Genomic DNA, 17,349 nt, shown 5'->3' on the forward strand with positions numbered 1-17,349 from the left:
AAAAACAACTTAGAAGATAGCACCTTTTGTTTGAACCCACCCATTTTTCATGTTACCAAAAGTATTGGAACAGATAGAATTAACATAGATTAAAGTGAAAAAGACTTAATATTTAGTTGCAAATCCTTTGCTTTCAATAACTGCATCAAGCCTGTGACCCACTGACATCACCAAACTTTTGCATTCTTCTTTTGTGATGCTTTTCCAGGCTTTCACCGCAGCCTCTTTCAGTTTTGGGGGGTTACTCTCTTCAGTCTCTTCTTTAGCAGGTAAAATGCATACTCTACAGGGTTTAAGTGTGGAGATTGACTTGGCCAGTCTAAAAGCTTCCACTTCTTGCCCCTGATGAACTCCTTTGTTGTTTTGGCACTATGTTTTGGGTCATTATCATGCTGCATGATGAAGGATCTCCCAATCAGTTTGGTTGCATCTTTCTGTAAATTGACAGACAAAATATTTATGTAGACTTCTGAGTTAATTTTGCTGCTGCCATCATGTGTTACATCATTAATGAAGATTAATGAGCCTGTCCCAAAAGAAGCGATGAAAGCCCAAGCCATCACACTACTGTGTAATGTGTACTATAATGTACACCTGTGTACTCTGTGTTTCAGATGAGCTTGTATGTTTGGGATCATGAGCAGATCCTTTCTTTCTCCAAACTTTAGCCTTTCCATCACTTTGGTCCAAAAAATCAGTCCATAAAACCTTGTCCCAGAATTTTTTGCTAATGAGTGGTTTGCATCTTCTGGTGTAGCCTCTGTACTTTTGTTCATGAAGTCTTCTGCGAACAGTAGATTGTGATACCTTCACTCCTGCCCTCTGGAGGTTGTTGCTGATGTCACTAACAGTTGTTTTAGGGTCTTTCTTTACAGCTGTCACAATGTTTCTGTCATCAACTGCAGATGTTTTCCTTGATCTACCCAATGGTTTCTTTCTTCCTCAGGAGATTCCAAATGGTTGTACTTGCTATTGCCAGTGTTTGTGCAATGGTTTGATTGATTTTTCATCTTCTCTCAGCTTCACAATTGCTCGTTTTTCAGCCATAGACACCTCTCTGGTTTTCATGTTGGTTACACGTCTAACTAACTATAAATGCAGTCTGCATGGCTCTGAAACTGAGCGCAGACATTCAGTGCTATTTATTGTTTGAATAATCAATTAATAGGACACACCAGGGCAACAAAACACACATGTTCCAATACTTTTGGTAACATGAAAAATGGGTGGGTTCAAACAAAAGGTGCTATCTTCTAAGTTGTGTATCAGATCCAGATGAAAATACCTGTAAATAAAATCTGAAATGTTAATCGCTCAGCTCATATTCATCTTTTGATGTCAAACCTAAATGTTTACAGTCTACAGCAAAAATAAAGGAATTGGCCTTACTGTTCCAATACTTTTGGAGGGCACTGTGTATATATATATATATATATATATATATATATATATATATATATATATATATATATATATATATATATATATATATATATATAGTGCCTTGCGAAAGTATTCATACCCCTTCTTTTTTTTCATGTTTTGTTAAGTTGCTGCCTTATGTTAACTGGTTCAAAAATTTGTTCTCTACATTAGTTTTCTACATCAGTCTACACTCCATACACCATATTGACAAAGCAAAAACAGAATTCTCACAACTTTGTAAATTAATTACAAATAAAAAAACTGAAATAAGTACATTGCATAAGTGTTTATACCCTTAACTAAATATTTAGCTGAAGCACCTTTACAGCCTCAAGTCTTTTTTGTTTGTTGCGACAAGCTTTGCTCATCAGCATTTGGCAATTATCTGCTATTCTTCTCCTCACTTCTTCACCTCTCAAGCTCTGTCAGGTTGGATGCGGGCAGACGCACATTTTCAGGTTTCTCCAGAAATATTTGATTGGGTTCAAGCTCAGGCTCTGGCTGGGCCACTCAAGGACATTCACAGAGTTCTCTATAAGCCAATCTTGCTGTGTTTAGGTCCATTGTCCTATTGGAAGGTAAACCTACTGCCCGTCTGAAGTTCTGAATGCTCTTGACTGGGTTTTCATTAAGGCTATATCTATATTTTGGTGCACTGAGCTTTTCTTCTACTCTGACGAGTCCCTCAGTCCCTGCCGCTGAAAAACAGCTCCACAGCATGAGGCTGCTACCAGCACACTTTACTTTTGGGATGGTACTCAGCATGTGATGAGCAGTGCCTGCTTTCCTTCAAACATGATGCTTGGAATTGAGGTTCATCAGACCAGATAATATTATTTCTCGCAGTCTGAGGGTCCTTTAGGTGCTTTTTTTGCAAATTCTAAGTGTGTTTTCATGTGTCTACGCTGAAGAGAGGATTGAATCTTGCCACACTGCCATAAAGCCCAGATCGATGGAGTGTTGCAGTGGTGTGTGTCCTTCTGTAGATTTCTCCTATCTGCATATATGATAATGGAGCTCAACTAGAGTGACCATCAGGTTCTTTGTCACCACTCTAACCAAAGCCCTTCTCCATCAATTGCTCTGTTTGGCCAGGAGGCCAGCTCTAAGAAGAATCCTGGTTGTTTCAAACTTCTTCCATTAAGGGTAACAGAAACTACATGCTTCTGTGACCCTTCAATGAAGCAGAATTTTTTTCTGAACTCTTCCCCAGATGTGTGGCTTGAAAAAAAAATGTTTCTGAGCTCTACAGACTGTTCTTTTGACTCCAGGGCTTGTTTTTTACTCTGATATGCATTATTAGCTGTTGGACCTTTTATTAAGATGTGTGTGCCATTCCAAATCATACCCATTCAATTGAATTTGCCACAGGTTACCTTCACTCAAAGTCTAGTAACACCTACAAGCAATATTAATGCTCCTGAGCTAAATTCCAACTGTCCCAGATAAGGGTATGAGTACTTATGCAATGGAATCAAGTTTTTTATTTTCAATACATTTGCAAAGATGTTAAAAAGATGTTTTTTTTGCTTTACCATTATAGTGTATGGAGTGTAGATTGATGTGGAAAAAAAGTAATTTAAAACAGTAACATAAAACGTGAAAAAAATGAAGGGGTATGAATACTTTCGCAAGGCACTGTGTATATATATATATATATATATGAATGAATGAATGAATGATGCATTTATATAGCGCTTTATTGTGTATTGCTGTACACCCAAAGCGCTTTACAATCATGTGGGGGGGGTCTAAAATATATACTAAAATAATACTGATGTCAAGATAAATAAATGCATTTTGATGAAAAATTATACAAATTATTTAAAAATAATTAAAGCGAGTAATATTAATATGTAAAAAGAAATGTTCTAAACAAGCAGCATAAACTACATAACACTGCAGTGATATTTTTTTTTGTACAAAACCCTTGCTTGTCTGTTTCTATGGTTACGGCTCAAAGTTTTAAAAGAGATTATGCAAATCATAACCAAAAAACAGAAACTAATCTTATTTACTATAATAATCAAATACATTTGTAAGGATTAAACTAAAGCCAACTGAAAAATGATCCAACAACTGACAAAAGACTTCAGCATCCATCCAAAAAAAAAAAAGTACTGTGGCGGCAGCAACGTACAAGGACTGTATCAAATATAGAATGATTAGCATATTTCTATACCAAGGCATGCTACTTAAATGTAAATCAAAACCTTTCATCCTATGAAGAAACAGAGAGAAATGGAGCAGTCTTTCATTAGACTTGACTTAAAAGTTTACCTGACAAACTCACATCGTCTCACAGCAGGTGGATGTTTTATCCGCAGGCACACAAACATACCTACTTACTTGCATGTGAATACAAACCAGCATCACTACAGAGCAGGTGAATGTGTGTTTAATTGGTGCACCTAAAAAACAAACAACAGCACAAATATTGCTAAATATACCAAAACTACCAGAGGCAGATGTCTAATTTGCAGAAAAACATTGATATGTTTCTCATTTTTCCTTTTTAAACCAACACGCAGTCATTAAAAACCACCATGTTGAGTCAATCGCTCAATTAACTATCAAATTTAGACATGACAAGAAAAACTAGATTTTGTTCATGCCAGATGAAGCAACAGTTGGCCAATTGTCACGACTGACCAATCACATGATATAAATAATACCATAGGCATCTTACAAACAGACAGACTAAACAAAAGGGTTTGTAAAACAATGACTAACATAGCGATTCCAGAGCACTACAAAGCACCATTATTAGATTTAGTTTGATAAGATTTCAGCTGAGAGGCTTTTTTCAATAGGGAAATATGAGTGAAGTTTAGTACATTAACACCTGCTATTGACCTGCTCTTAAACAATTCTGTGGATTTGACTGACAGCCTGATAAATGATGTTATAAAAGTGCTGCACTGTGTCTTTGTGTCATGAGGATAAACTGTCGCAGCCAAGAAATTGAACAGTAGTTTAAATTAGTTCTAATGCTAGAAGCTGACACACACTATTTATGACATATGTAAATGACTAAAGAGTCCTCAAACTTTCTAGAAAGTAATAAAATTAAATTGAGAGCAAAGGAAACGTGTGATGCGTTAGCACAAATCACAATTAAAAACACATATATTTTGACAGTACCATTTCCTTCTACTTAATGCATGTTGTTTTTTGTTTATCTATCTATTATCTATCTTTCTATCCATCCATCCATCTATTTATTTATTTACACATCTTCTTAGTTGTATCTGTCCAAAAGTGTCTCTCTGTTGTGAAGCTGTGGAAAAGGTGAAAAATGTGGAGAAGGTGTTGAATAATATTAATATTGATATTATTAAAATTATGTTTGCACTGATAATAATAATAATAATAATAGTGCTGTCAAATGATTAATTGCATCCAAAATAAAAGTTTTTGTTTTGATAATATATATGTGTGTGTGCTGTGTATATTTATTATGTATATATAAATACAAACACATAGAGTATATATTTTGAAAATATTTGCAATGTATTTACATGTATTTATATTTTATATAAATACATGTAATATATAAACATAACATCTTTTTCTTAAATATATACATGCCTGTGTGTGTATTTATATATAAATAATAAATATACACAGTACACACACACATATTTTGTGAACAAAAACTTTTATTTTGGATGCGATTAATCGTGATCAATCGTTTGACAGCACTATATAATAATAATGGTCATAATAATAATAATAATTATTATTATTATGACCATTATTATTATAATCATTATGAACATTATCACACACTGTGCATTTACTTGCCAATATATCAAAATCTGCACTCAAAAGTCAGAAATTTCATTTTGATTTCTCCTAAGGAATTTTAGGAGAAACATCTAAGATTCTTAAAACAAACTAAGATCTCTAGTTTGAGATGATCTATGAAAGTGCAACATCGAAACACCACGAATATCCTCTGGGTTGTTTGTCTTTCTCTACCCTATTCTTAACTTTCAGTTGTGATGTCTAGAGTTAAACTACACGTAAGCATTTCATAGTATTGCACACACTGTTTGTATTCTCTGTGCATGTCAAGAAACCTGAAACCGTGAAGTACAGACCTTGGGCAAACTGTTGCATGCTGTGTACAATAATACTGTCACCACATGCAGAAAAACAACAGACAAATTAACCAGGGCTGACGACACTCGCGAGGCCTGGCTACTGCCACCGCGTCCGGCCTGGAGCCCCATCGGGAGGTCCAGAATGCAAGTAATGCCATTAGAGTGGCTGCCACAAACCCAATGAGATTATATCCTTGAAAGTGGTTTATCGGAAATTCAGCTATAACGATCTTTCATCTGGTTTTGCAACAAGCTCTTGCATCCAAAAGCCTGGAGGAATTTAGTTGTTTGGGTAAATCATTTTTGTTAATTATATGAAAAACTTCTTTCAGTTAGTATCTAAGGCAACATTTCTAATTTAATTTAAAGGAATAGTTCACAAACAAACAAACAAAAAAAATGTTGAAAATGTATTCACCCTCAGGCCATCCAGGATGAGTTTGTTTTGTCATCAGAACAGATTTAAACAAGTTTAGCATTACACCACTTACTCATCAACAGATCTTCTGCAGTGAATGGGTGCCGTCAGAATGAGAGTCCAAACAGCTGATCAAAACATCACAAAAATCCACAAGTAATCCAAATGACCGCAGTTCATCGATGTCAGCTGTTTGTTAATAAATCAACCATTTAAGCTCCAAACGGTTTTCTATCCATAATATTGCTTTCTCTAGTGAAAAATTGTCTTGTCTGAATCAGGAGAGAAAAATGCCCAGATCTAGCACTGTGTATTAGCAAAAACAGCCAAAAATAGTTCTAAACAAACATGTTGGTGGATTTTTCAGTCATGTGGATTTTTGTGATGTTTTGATCAGCTGTTTGGACTCTCATTCTGACGGCACCCATTCACTGCAGAAGATCTGTTGATGAGTAAGTGGTGCAATGCTAAACTTGTTTGAAAAATCCACCAAATATATTAATATTATAATATTATATTAATATTATTTTTAGTATAAATAATAGTAAAAACACTGCTCAACAGTGGTTGGATTCCAATAAAAGCCAAAAAATGTGATTAATTTAATTATTAATTTGTCAAAACCTTTAAAACAGGGGGAGATGAAAAGAAAAAAATCCTAACCTCTTCAGATATTTCCCACAGTGTGCAATGTACAAAGCATACAGCAGATTGCCAAAGCTTGGAGGGGGTCTATCATTCATAATTCTGGAAACAAGCAGTCAAAACTTTTCCCTCCATCTGTACAATAATCTCATTCCAAAACTCCAAAACCAGTCTTTTGCGTCATTCTTGTGTCATTCCCAGTCTTCTCACATACACACGGCTTCCGTTCGGCCCATTATTCCTCTAATAGCCCACGCTAAGAGGCCCCCGGTGTAGAAGACATTGGGCTTGGACAATATGCGCCCACACGATGCCAGGTGTCCTGGGACACATGTGGGTTTGGGACGCTGCCCTTTAATAGGTGATGAGAAGGGAAGTCACATTGTGAAAAAAAACGACAAAGAAAGTTATAATTGAACAACATGCGTCATCAGACATCTGTCAACACTAGCTGTGATCTAACGACGTTGACCAACCTACAAGCATTTGAATGTCTTTAAACACGCACTTGGGATGAAGCTGCAATGTTACGAAAAAGAAATTCAGATCAGGGATTTGTCTCAAAATGAATAAAAAATATTATAATAACTCATTAAAATGACATTAGTAAATGTGATGCATTTCTTGAATATTTCTTATAAATACTGTCTACATGAAATTAAATGTCTAACTATTGCAGCCAACATGAAACAATTTACAAACCATTTTAATTCAATAAGGCAAAATATTTGTGATATGTTTTAAAGAATTTTTTTTAAATGCAAATATTTTTTTCAAAAATAAAAAAAGATTTAAGTGATTCATACCAGAATGTATAAGGTGTAGAAAAAATTTAAAAATAAAAAATTTACGAAAGATTATCTTTTAACTTTTATATAAAACCAGAAACATGTATTAAGAAAGTCAATCAAGGGTAAATTTTGATTTCATGTTGACTTAATCTTAATTTGTATAGTATTCTATAGTATATGTTATATATATGGAGTTATGTTCTCATCATCTGTGTTTTAGGTAGGACTGAAACACAATGTGTAGTCCTGCAAAGAGGTTAATGGCTGCTACTCACTTGCTGAGGGGGTGTCGGAGTGCACCGGTGGTGTCGAAGGGACAAAATTGGGGAAAAAGAAGGAGCGGAGTGAGTGATCGGAGTGGAGAGGAGAGCGCTGGGTCGGCAAGTTTTCACAGCTTCCAGCCACACTGTTGTGGATCTTCAGGTTCAATGGCTTGTTCTTCTTTTTTGCTCTACAAAGAGAGTCAGAGGAAAAACAAATGAGCCCAAAATAAGACAAGATCACAGTGTTTACAATGTTGTATCTGGTTTCAAAACAAGCTCTTGCACGTCATGCTCCAGAAACAGATTTAGCTTCAAAACTCTGAATAGGTTAAGTAACATGCACATGCATGCTTACATAAACTCATGTACTCAAAAAGAGAACTGATTACAATTATGGCTTGAGTGGCTTGATTAGGGTCTTGTTGAGCATTTTAACCAGACACACACCTGTCCGTTAAGCACCAAAATGCAGTGCAGATTTAGAGATCTTTAAATCAGTCTTTAGACCCTTTAGGAATGACCGAACCTAATGAACTAAATGTTGTTGGGGTTTTTTTGGTGTGTGTGTGTGTGTGTGTCTGTGTAGATTTGTGACCAACTATAATGCTATAATGGCCTCTTTAAGGAGTAGACAGTAGACAGGAAATTAAATTAAATTAAGAAAGTTAAAATACATGAATGAATGAATAAATAAATAAATGCACAAACAATGCATTTATTTATTTGATTGAAGCGATTTCAGTGATTGTTAGTCGAAATATCTCACAAAACAAGTACTGGCATTATAATGTAAATTAATTTAAGCAAATGTAAATGTAACCAAAATTATAACAAGACCTTTCAACGGTTTCCACAAGACCTCGCCATAGTTTCTGTTGCTTTTTTGAGTACTTTTCACATATCAGTAGGACACACACAGTCTTTCACTGTTAAACAATGTTGCTTGCAGCATCTATGAGAAAATGCTTATTTAGACACAAGTTTGCTTGTGAACTCAGGGAAGCTGTTCTCCAACTGAATTACACAATGAGAGATTTCTGGTTTCAAACAATGAATAAACAGAGCACAGGTTATCATGAGGGCACAGTCAGCAATTAAAAAACACATTATACCATTCAAATCCAATTGGATCCATTTATATTCTGTGTGGGTGCATGTTTGCAAGGGCAGATGTCGTGCTGTTCAGAATATCCTAATTTCTTCTCTATGAATATGTCATCATGTGACCTTTCTCTTAACTTCATCATGTTTAATAATAAATGTAATCATCTAATAATGCAATAGACTTGGAAACAACTGTGAATTCTGCTCTAGATATATTCCCTCATGATGTCATTATTGCTGTGAGCGACACTCTCTCACAGTGAGACAATGAACTGCCAGATCCAGCAGAAAATATGCATTCGCATGTATGTTCAAGTGCCCTGCATAACTAAAGGAAGGCTTTACAGATTGTTTTTACATGTTTACAAGCATTTCTCAATACTGACTACATTTTCTCAAAATTCTTCACATTCTTCCAGCATGCACTTCCACGCAGCAGTTTATTTTCTGTCAAAATGCATTAAAAACATCAGAACACTTCTTAAAATCAAGCCATTCTACTATAAGGCAAACAGTCCCATATGCAAAAAGGGTTTCTGCATTTTTACTAATGCAAAAAAATGGAAATGAAAAACATTTTTGCTAAATAATTTAGCTAAATGTTCTTACTAAATGCATTTTGTATCAAAAGAAAGATAAAATGATCCACAGTTTAGTCCCAGACACTGCTATTGTGCTGTACAGAAGGTATTTAGAAATGCACATAAACAATTGTTTAAAAAAACAGTAAGATTTAAAGGGATAGTTCATTCAAAAAGCTTTGAAGTACGACTAAGAGATGTCAACTAATAGCAAATTAAAAGGGAAACTACTTACACCACGATGCAAATCATTAACAGCAAGATTCTTCTTAGTAAAAATAACGATTTTATGACCAAAAAAGGAACAAAGAAATAATGTATTGTTCAGCAATGGTTAGATATTTTTGGTGCATTGTGAGCATGTTTATGTGTCTACCGCCGATGACAACAATGTGCAAGTCTCTGAGAGCACAATGCATTAGTGTGTGGATTTGACAAATACTGACAGTGTATGTGATAGAAGCTTTCTTATTGTGCAGGAATAAGCAGAAAGGTGAGGTGTGTGAACACGAAAGCGAAGAAAAAGGGAGTCGGAGAACAGGAGACAAACAAACAGACAAATAAAGATGGATCAACAGGGTGACAGGCAGAGCAACTGACTGGCAGCAAATAACTGATGACAGATTCTCATTCTTTCTTTTATGCTTTTTGCTCCACTTCGTGGTCTCTCTCTTTTTCTTTTCTTTTTTTACTTCTTGCTTTTTTATTGTGTTGTCTTGAAGTCTAAGGTCAGGTGTAAAAGGTCAAATAATATGACATTTGCATCAACATATTACACAGTGTAATGTTTGACATTAATGTTAACACAAGAAAATCGATAAGGCTGATAAAAACTGATTAAAAAAAGTCCCCCAAAATGAAGAAAATCTTATTTCCATATTATTGAAAAAGCTTCATTATTGACCTGCAGATTAGAGGAATAAAAAGTATGTTTTAATGACAATAATTTCAGTACTGTCATGATGCACTTTTGAATGAGAATTCTCAAATTTGGGGGAACTATGGGAGAACTTGCGGGAAATTTTAGGGGGGACTTTTTAAAATAAAAAAATTAAATTAAATTAAATTAAAATCCATATCATTGACATATAAACAGATAAATTCCTTTCACATATACATATACACACACTAATGAATAATGTTAAAATTAAAATATATTTAAATTATATATATATATATATACACACACACAGTCATGGCCAAAAATATCTGCACCCTTGGTAAATATGATCAAAGAAGGCTGTGAAAATTAATCTGCATTGTTAATCCTTTTGATCTTTTATTTAAAAAAATCACAAAAATCTAACCTTTCATTGTATAATAAGAATTTAAAATGGGGGGGAAATATCTTTATGAAATAAATGTTTTTCTCAAATACACATTGGACACAATTATTGGCACCCCTAGAAATCCTTATGAGTAAAATATATCTGAAGTATATTCCCATTCATATTCACAATTTTGAGCACTCCAGGGTGATTATGAACATGAAATTATCCAGCCATGGTTTCCTGTTTCACAGAAATATAAATAGGAGGGAAAACAAATCCCAAATTCCCTTAATCATCCATCACAATGAGAAAAAACAAAGAATATATTTCTGATGTGCAGCAAAAGATAATTGAATTTCACAAATTAGTGAAGTGGCCTTAAGAAAAGAGCTAAAGCAGTGAAAATTCCCATTTCCACCATCAGGGAAATAATTAAGAATTTCCAATCAACATAAAATGTTACGAAACTGCCCGGAAGAGGACGTGTGTCTATATCGTCCTAATGCACGGTGAGGAGGAGAGTTTGAGTGGCTAAAGGACTCTCCAAGGACCACAGCTGGAGAATTGTAGAGAAAGGTAGAGTTTCGGGATCAGAAAACCTTTAAAAAAATGGTCAAACAGCCCCTACATCACCACATGTTGTTTGGGATGGTTTCAAGAAAAATTATCCTAGCTCATCCAAAAACAAACTCCAGCACTCAAGATGGGTTTGGTGAACACAGGGATAAAAACCAAGCTTCTGCTGGCCATTCCAGTCCTCTGACCTGAACCCTGTAGAAAATCAGTGAAGTGAACTGAAGAGAAGCACCATCATGGAGCTGTGAATCTGAAGGATCTGGAGTGATTCTGGATGAAGCAATGGTCTCTGATATCTTGTCAGGTGTTCTCTAACCTCATCAGGCATTATAAGAGAAAATGTAGAGCTGTTAAACTGGCAGGTTACAAAAAGTATTGAATAAAAGGGAGCCGTTAATTGTGGCCAATGTGTTTTAGAGAAAAATTCATATTTTAAATTCCCCCATTTTAAATTCGTATTCTCCAATGAAAAGTTAGATTTTTTGTGAAAATTTTAAATAAAAGATCAAAAGGATTGACAATGCAGATTAATTTTCACAGCCTTCTTTGATCATATTTACCAAGGGTGCCGATATTTTTGGCCATGACTATATATATATATATATATATATATATATATATATACAGTTTGGTCCATATATCCATATTCAAGTTACAGTTATATAATGAATATGGGCTTAAAGTGCATACAGAATTGTGGCAATGTCTCCAAGATGCTTCAAGAAACCTCCCTGCAAAGTTACCTGAAAAACTATGTGCAAGTGCAAAAGCTGCTTTAAACGCAAACACATTTGGTGTGATTTCCTTTTTTTGACAGCATCCTCATTTTAAAGCATTTTTACACCAGTGACTAAAACTTTTCTTTGCAGGTAGGTCCTCTTAAAACATCTTGGCGACGTGATAGAAATAACTGACTTAAAACCATTTTTAGCTGATCAAAATACTAGTGTTTTAATAATTTTGGCCATCACTGTATATAGTTACAATATATTCTCAAAGAGGGAAAATAATATAACTTCACAGGTTACTGACTTCGTCAGAGAAAGCAGCCGCAGTGAGCGTGTTGTTTTTGTAGAGCTGTCAAAGGTTTTTGGAAATGATCTGTTTGTTTTGTGCGTGTGTGGCAATGCTGTCACTGATGACAATGATATGTAAGTGTCCAAGCACGGAAGGCATTAGTGTGTGGATATGACACATACTGACAGCAGATGTTCTTGAAGGTGTGTGTGAGTGTGAGGCGATACTGAAGCTTTTGGAACATGACGCAAGCACAAAAAAGGTGACAGGGAGAGACCCTGACATGCTGTTACTCCTAACCTCAGAAACTATATTTAAAAGAGAAAATGATCAAGCAGCAAGGAACTAGACGGCAGTTTTACCATATTAAATGGAAACCAATTACCTTCTCTGCAACAATTATTCATGAGAAATCGTGCACATAATAGTCACTTTGCTTTAAAATCACCACAAATAATGAAACAAACAGATATTTTAGTGGAAACTATGGTTATCAAGGTAAATTTAATAAAAGATCTCAGCAAGTGACAAACACATACACACATAAGATTAAGCATATCCTATTTCAAAAGCACCTCTAATGAAGATTATTAAAGATAGATCACAGTCTGAATTGTTCATTTCTCTTTTACAGTTTCATTTCGTCTCGTCTTCTCTGGTTCTGAAAGGACTACAATCAGACTTTGATTAATTGAAATGATTCAATAAAGTATTTTAAAGCAATAAATATGTTTAAATTGAGTAAATCTTTCTAGTAAACATTAAACAATCCAGTACTCACACAAAACCACACTTACACACTGTCAAGAACTGCCATCCTTTGAATTTATGAGCTGAAATTTTTATTCAATTGGCCATATCACACAGAAAATTGAACTATAATAACAGGAAAAAGGGTATTTACTGAACTGTGTATCAAAGATATTTAAAGAAGGTAAAGCATTCTGGGAAAAAAGTGTCCTATCTATCAATCCATCCATCTGTCTTCTGTACATCAATCCATCTTTTATCCATCTATCCATTCATCCATCCATCCATCATCTTTTATCTATATATCCATTCATCCATCCATCTTCTATCAATTCATCCATCCATCCATTCATCTATCTTCTCTCGATCTATCTTCTAACCATTAATCCATCCATCTTTTATCTAACCATCTTCTATCCATTCACTCATCCATCCATCTTCTATCCATTCATTCATCCATCCATCCATCTTTTATCTTCCCATCCTCTATCCATCCATCCATCTGCTATCAATCCATCCATCCGCTATCCACCCATCTTCTATTCATCCATCTTTTATACATCCATCTTCTATCCATTCATCCATCCATTAATTTTTCCTTCCATCCACCCATTCATCTATCTTCTCTCAATCCATGCATCTATCCATCTATCGTCTAACCATTCATCCATCTTTTATTCATCCATCTTCTATGCATCCATCCATTTATCTTTCTCTTCATCCATCCACCTTCTATCCATTCATCGTTCAATTTTTTACAACTTTCAAATAAGACCGTCAAGCCAAAATTCATTTTGTTTGTAGAGATTAATTTTCCTCCTTTCAAACTTGAAATACCTCCTTTCAAATTTAAATTTCAATTAGATATACTGTTTGCTACCTCAATTAAATTCTATAATTGGTTTGGAATTCAGAAGGTATTCTCAATTAAATTATGAATGGTGCACAACCCTAGACACAAAAACACACTCACATACACAAAATATCTGCCCATAAACATCACATTAAAGAAACAAACTGCGGCTGACCACTTTACATTGGTCAAATGGCGTCTTTCTGCCTAAGTTCTTATCAGGACTAAGCAGTAATGAGCAGCAGACTTAATGCCGCTAGTCTGGTTATGTGTGACTGCAGCGTAATGCCTGCCTGGGACTCTCCCCTCAGTAAGACCAGTGCTAATAGGGAGGAACATGGATAGTTAGGCTTCATTACACCTCACCTACGCTCATTATTTGCAACTCTGCTCTGCAGAATAGAGGGAAAATGTGTCATTGAGGTGAAGGAGAGGAGCAGGGGGCAATTTAATTTATCTACTTAACAAGGTTTTATATTCAAGATAAAGAGCTGGAGACTCACAACACAGACCGTAAATGAGAACAAAGTGTGTACTTATGTTCATGTGTGCTGTTATGCAAGATTATGAAACAGTGAAAATGAAAACAAAAATGTACCATGGTAACCAGAGATAAAAAAGAAAGATAAAAAAAGCCAATTAGCACAGCTAACAAAATATAATATTATTATTTCTCACACTTATGTTTTTCAAAACACCTAGAAGTAACAGTAACTATGACATTTTGGCCAAACCTGTGCTTACCATAGTAAATGTTTGAAGGGAAAGAAAGGCTAATAACTGTTATGGCTTTTTCTTCTAGACACAAATCTAGATGTTTTTATCTTCAAACCGTTGCTTCCAGCTAAAATACGAGTCCTCTATCCATAATATTGCTTTCTCCATTTAAAAAGTCGTCTTGTCTGAATCAGGAGAGAAATATGCACAAATCAAGCACCGTTCACAAGCAAAACAGTTCTAAACAAACATATCAATGGATTTTGATGTTGTTGTATTTTGACCAGAAGTGAAAAGCTATATTACATAAAAGGGAATTTCATAACATAAACTAATAAATCATTGCATGTCTCTAAATGAGCAACATTTCATACTGTGATGGAACTAATAATTCAGATCTCCATCAGACTGCACTGCATACATATAACTGGGATGAAAGGCAGATAGGAGGTGGGGGCTGATTCATGGATATAGGTGGTCTCCAGATACTCGTTCAGGGTCTCCAGACAGGTTTGTGTCCGAGAGCTCGACTCCCTTCAGTAGGGCATGGCTGTGATAAATCAATGATACTCAGGGATGCAACTGAAGCCCAGGCCCTCTTAAACACTCATTTAAATTCGCAATCATGATTCCAATCTGGGCGGGAGGGAGGGTTAGAGCGGCTCATTATGAAGGCCAGACTGGGGAAAGGAAAACCTGCCACACTGGTGCTTATATGCCTTTAACCTGACCACTCATAAATGGGATGGAGAAAAAAAGGCTGGCATTAACATGGATGAGGTTTGCCTAATGGTCCTATCACACATAAAGGTAAATTTACAGCCTAACACAGACCAAAGAAAAAATTTAAGAAAATGTAAGAGTCTGAGAATCATCAATAAAAAATAATGTGAATTACAAGCTCAAAAGTAAAACATTAAGATGTATGATAACTGTTTTTATGAAAAATAATATCACAAATCAGTTTTTTTTTTTCTTTGGATTTCAGAGTGTTTTCATAAGAATAACCAGTTCAGCCAGATCTGAGTCCAGGTGTGTTAGAATCGGGATTTGTGACTTGTGAAAGGCACAGAGTGGGTTTGGTCTGACTCAGATAGTAACGGGTGGGACTCAATTAGCTGTGTGAATTTATGAGCTGTGCGTGCACATTTTGAAGAGTGAGACTATTAAACACAGTTTTATGACTGCACAGCTCTGCTGCCTTCAGAACGAGAGTCCAAACAGCTGATAATAACATCACAATAACCCTCAAGTAATCCACACCACTCCAGTACATCAATTAACATCTTGTGTGGTGAAAAGAAGCTGTGTGTTTGCAAGAAACAAATCCATCATTAAAAAAAAAAAACCACCATGCATTTAGAACTTTTAGGACTGTTTTTGCTTGTAAACGTTGCTTGATCTGTGCATATTTCTCCTGATTCAAATGAGACAACTGTTCACTAGAGAAAGCATTATTATGGATAGAGGACTCGTATTTTAGCAACATTTTGGAGTTAAAAATATCTTAATGATGGATTTGATTTTTCACAATCAAGCAGCTTTTCACAAGATGTTTATTGATGGATTGGAGTCATGTGGATTACTTGTGGATTATTTGTCACAGCACAAAGGGGCCCAGAGGCCAAGACAAGTCAAACAGAGAATTTATTGTCCACAAAACGAACTCAGGCAGTCTGATGTTCGCTAGTCGGATCAGGCATACGCAGAACTGGAAAATAATTCAGGAGAAAACTGAAACATTGAAGCAAACTTGACTTGTACGAGAGGGACACGTGCAAGAGCCCTCTTTACCTGCCGTTCGATTCCCCAGACCACAGCCCCTACCACATGACCATCGGGCAGAATAGTCTCTGTGGCAGAGCCATCCTCAGAAGAACCGAACTGACAAGAAAGCGCATCAGGCTTAGTATTCTTTGAGCCGGGTCTGTAAGAAATGGTAAAGTCGAATCGCCCAAAGAATAAAGCCCACCATGCCTGTCTAGTGTTTAATCTCTTAGACGAACGAATGTACACTAAATTTCGGTGATCAGTCCAAACAATGAATGGCTGGGCTTTAACCAATGACACCACTCACCTAGTGCCATCTGAATGGCCAGGGGTTCACGGTTACCCACATCGTAGTTACGTTCTGCCGGTGAGAGGCGATGAGAGAAAAAAGCGCACGGGTGAACCCGGTCGTCCTGTGATGAGCAGTGCGAAAGCACCACTCCCACTCCTACATTAGATGCATCAACCTCTACTATGAATTGTCTTGAAGTGTCAGGGGTAATCAGGATGGGTGTGGAAGTAAATAATTTCTTTAGACGATCGAAAGCCTCCTGAGCCGCGTTGGACCACATGAAGCAGGACTTGGTCGATGTGAGGGACGTAAGAGGGCCGGCCACCTGACTGAAATTACGGATAAAGTGACGATACAAAGTAGCTAACCCCAAAAATCTTTGGAGAGCTGTACGAGAGTCGGGGACAGGCCAGTCCATAACTGCGCGCACCTTAGCTGGATCCATACTGATGTCATCGGCGGACACGACTGAACCCAAAAATGAAACCAAACTGGCATGAAAAACGCACTTCTCAGCCTTCACAAAAAGACAATTCTCTAACAGACATTGTAGCACACGACGCACGTGTTGGACGTGTTCCTGGAGGAAAGACGAAAAAATGAGAATCTCCAGGTACACAAAAATGAACATTTTAAGCATGTCCCTCAGGACATCTTTCGCCAATGCTTGAAACACAGCTGGGGCGTTGACGAACTCGAACGGAAGTACCCGGTATTCAAAGTGGCCTAAGGGAGTGTTGAAAGCTGTCTTCCACTCGTCTCCCTCT

The 17,349-nt window shown here is 36.1% G+C and overlaps 1 protein-coding gene across 1 annotated transcript in view; it reads right to left on the minus strand.

Annotated features, from left to right (window-relative positions):
- ksr2 (kinase suppressor of ras 2) overlaps nucleotides 1-17,349 on the minus strand; it is a gene marked incomplete at its 3' end in the record, with an annotated part of 101,618 nt that overhangs the window by 39,199 nt on the left and 45,070 nt on the right. Inside the window, exon 6 of the mRNA XM_079417085.1 lies at nucleotides 7,664-7,839. Coding sequence (XP_079273211.1) covers nucleotides 7,664-7,839 — 176 coding nt within the window. The remainder of the gene's footprint in view (nucleotides 1-7,663; nucleotides 7,840-17,349) is intronic.

Source organism: Barbus barbus (genome assembly GCF_936440315.1).
Source record: "Barbus barbus genome assembly, chromosome: 5".
Classification (NCBI taxonomy): Eukaryota; Metazoa; Chordata; class Actinopteri; order Cypriniformes; family Cyprinidae; genus Barbus; species Barbus barbus.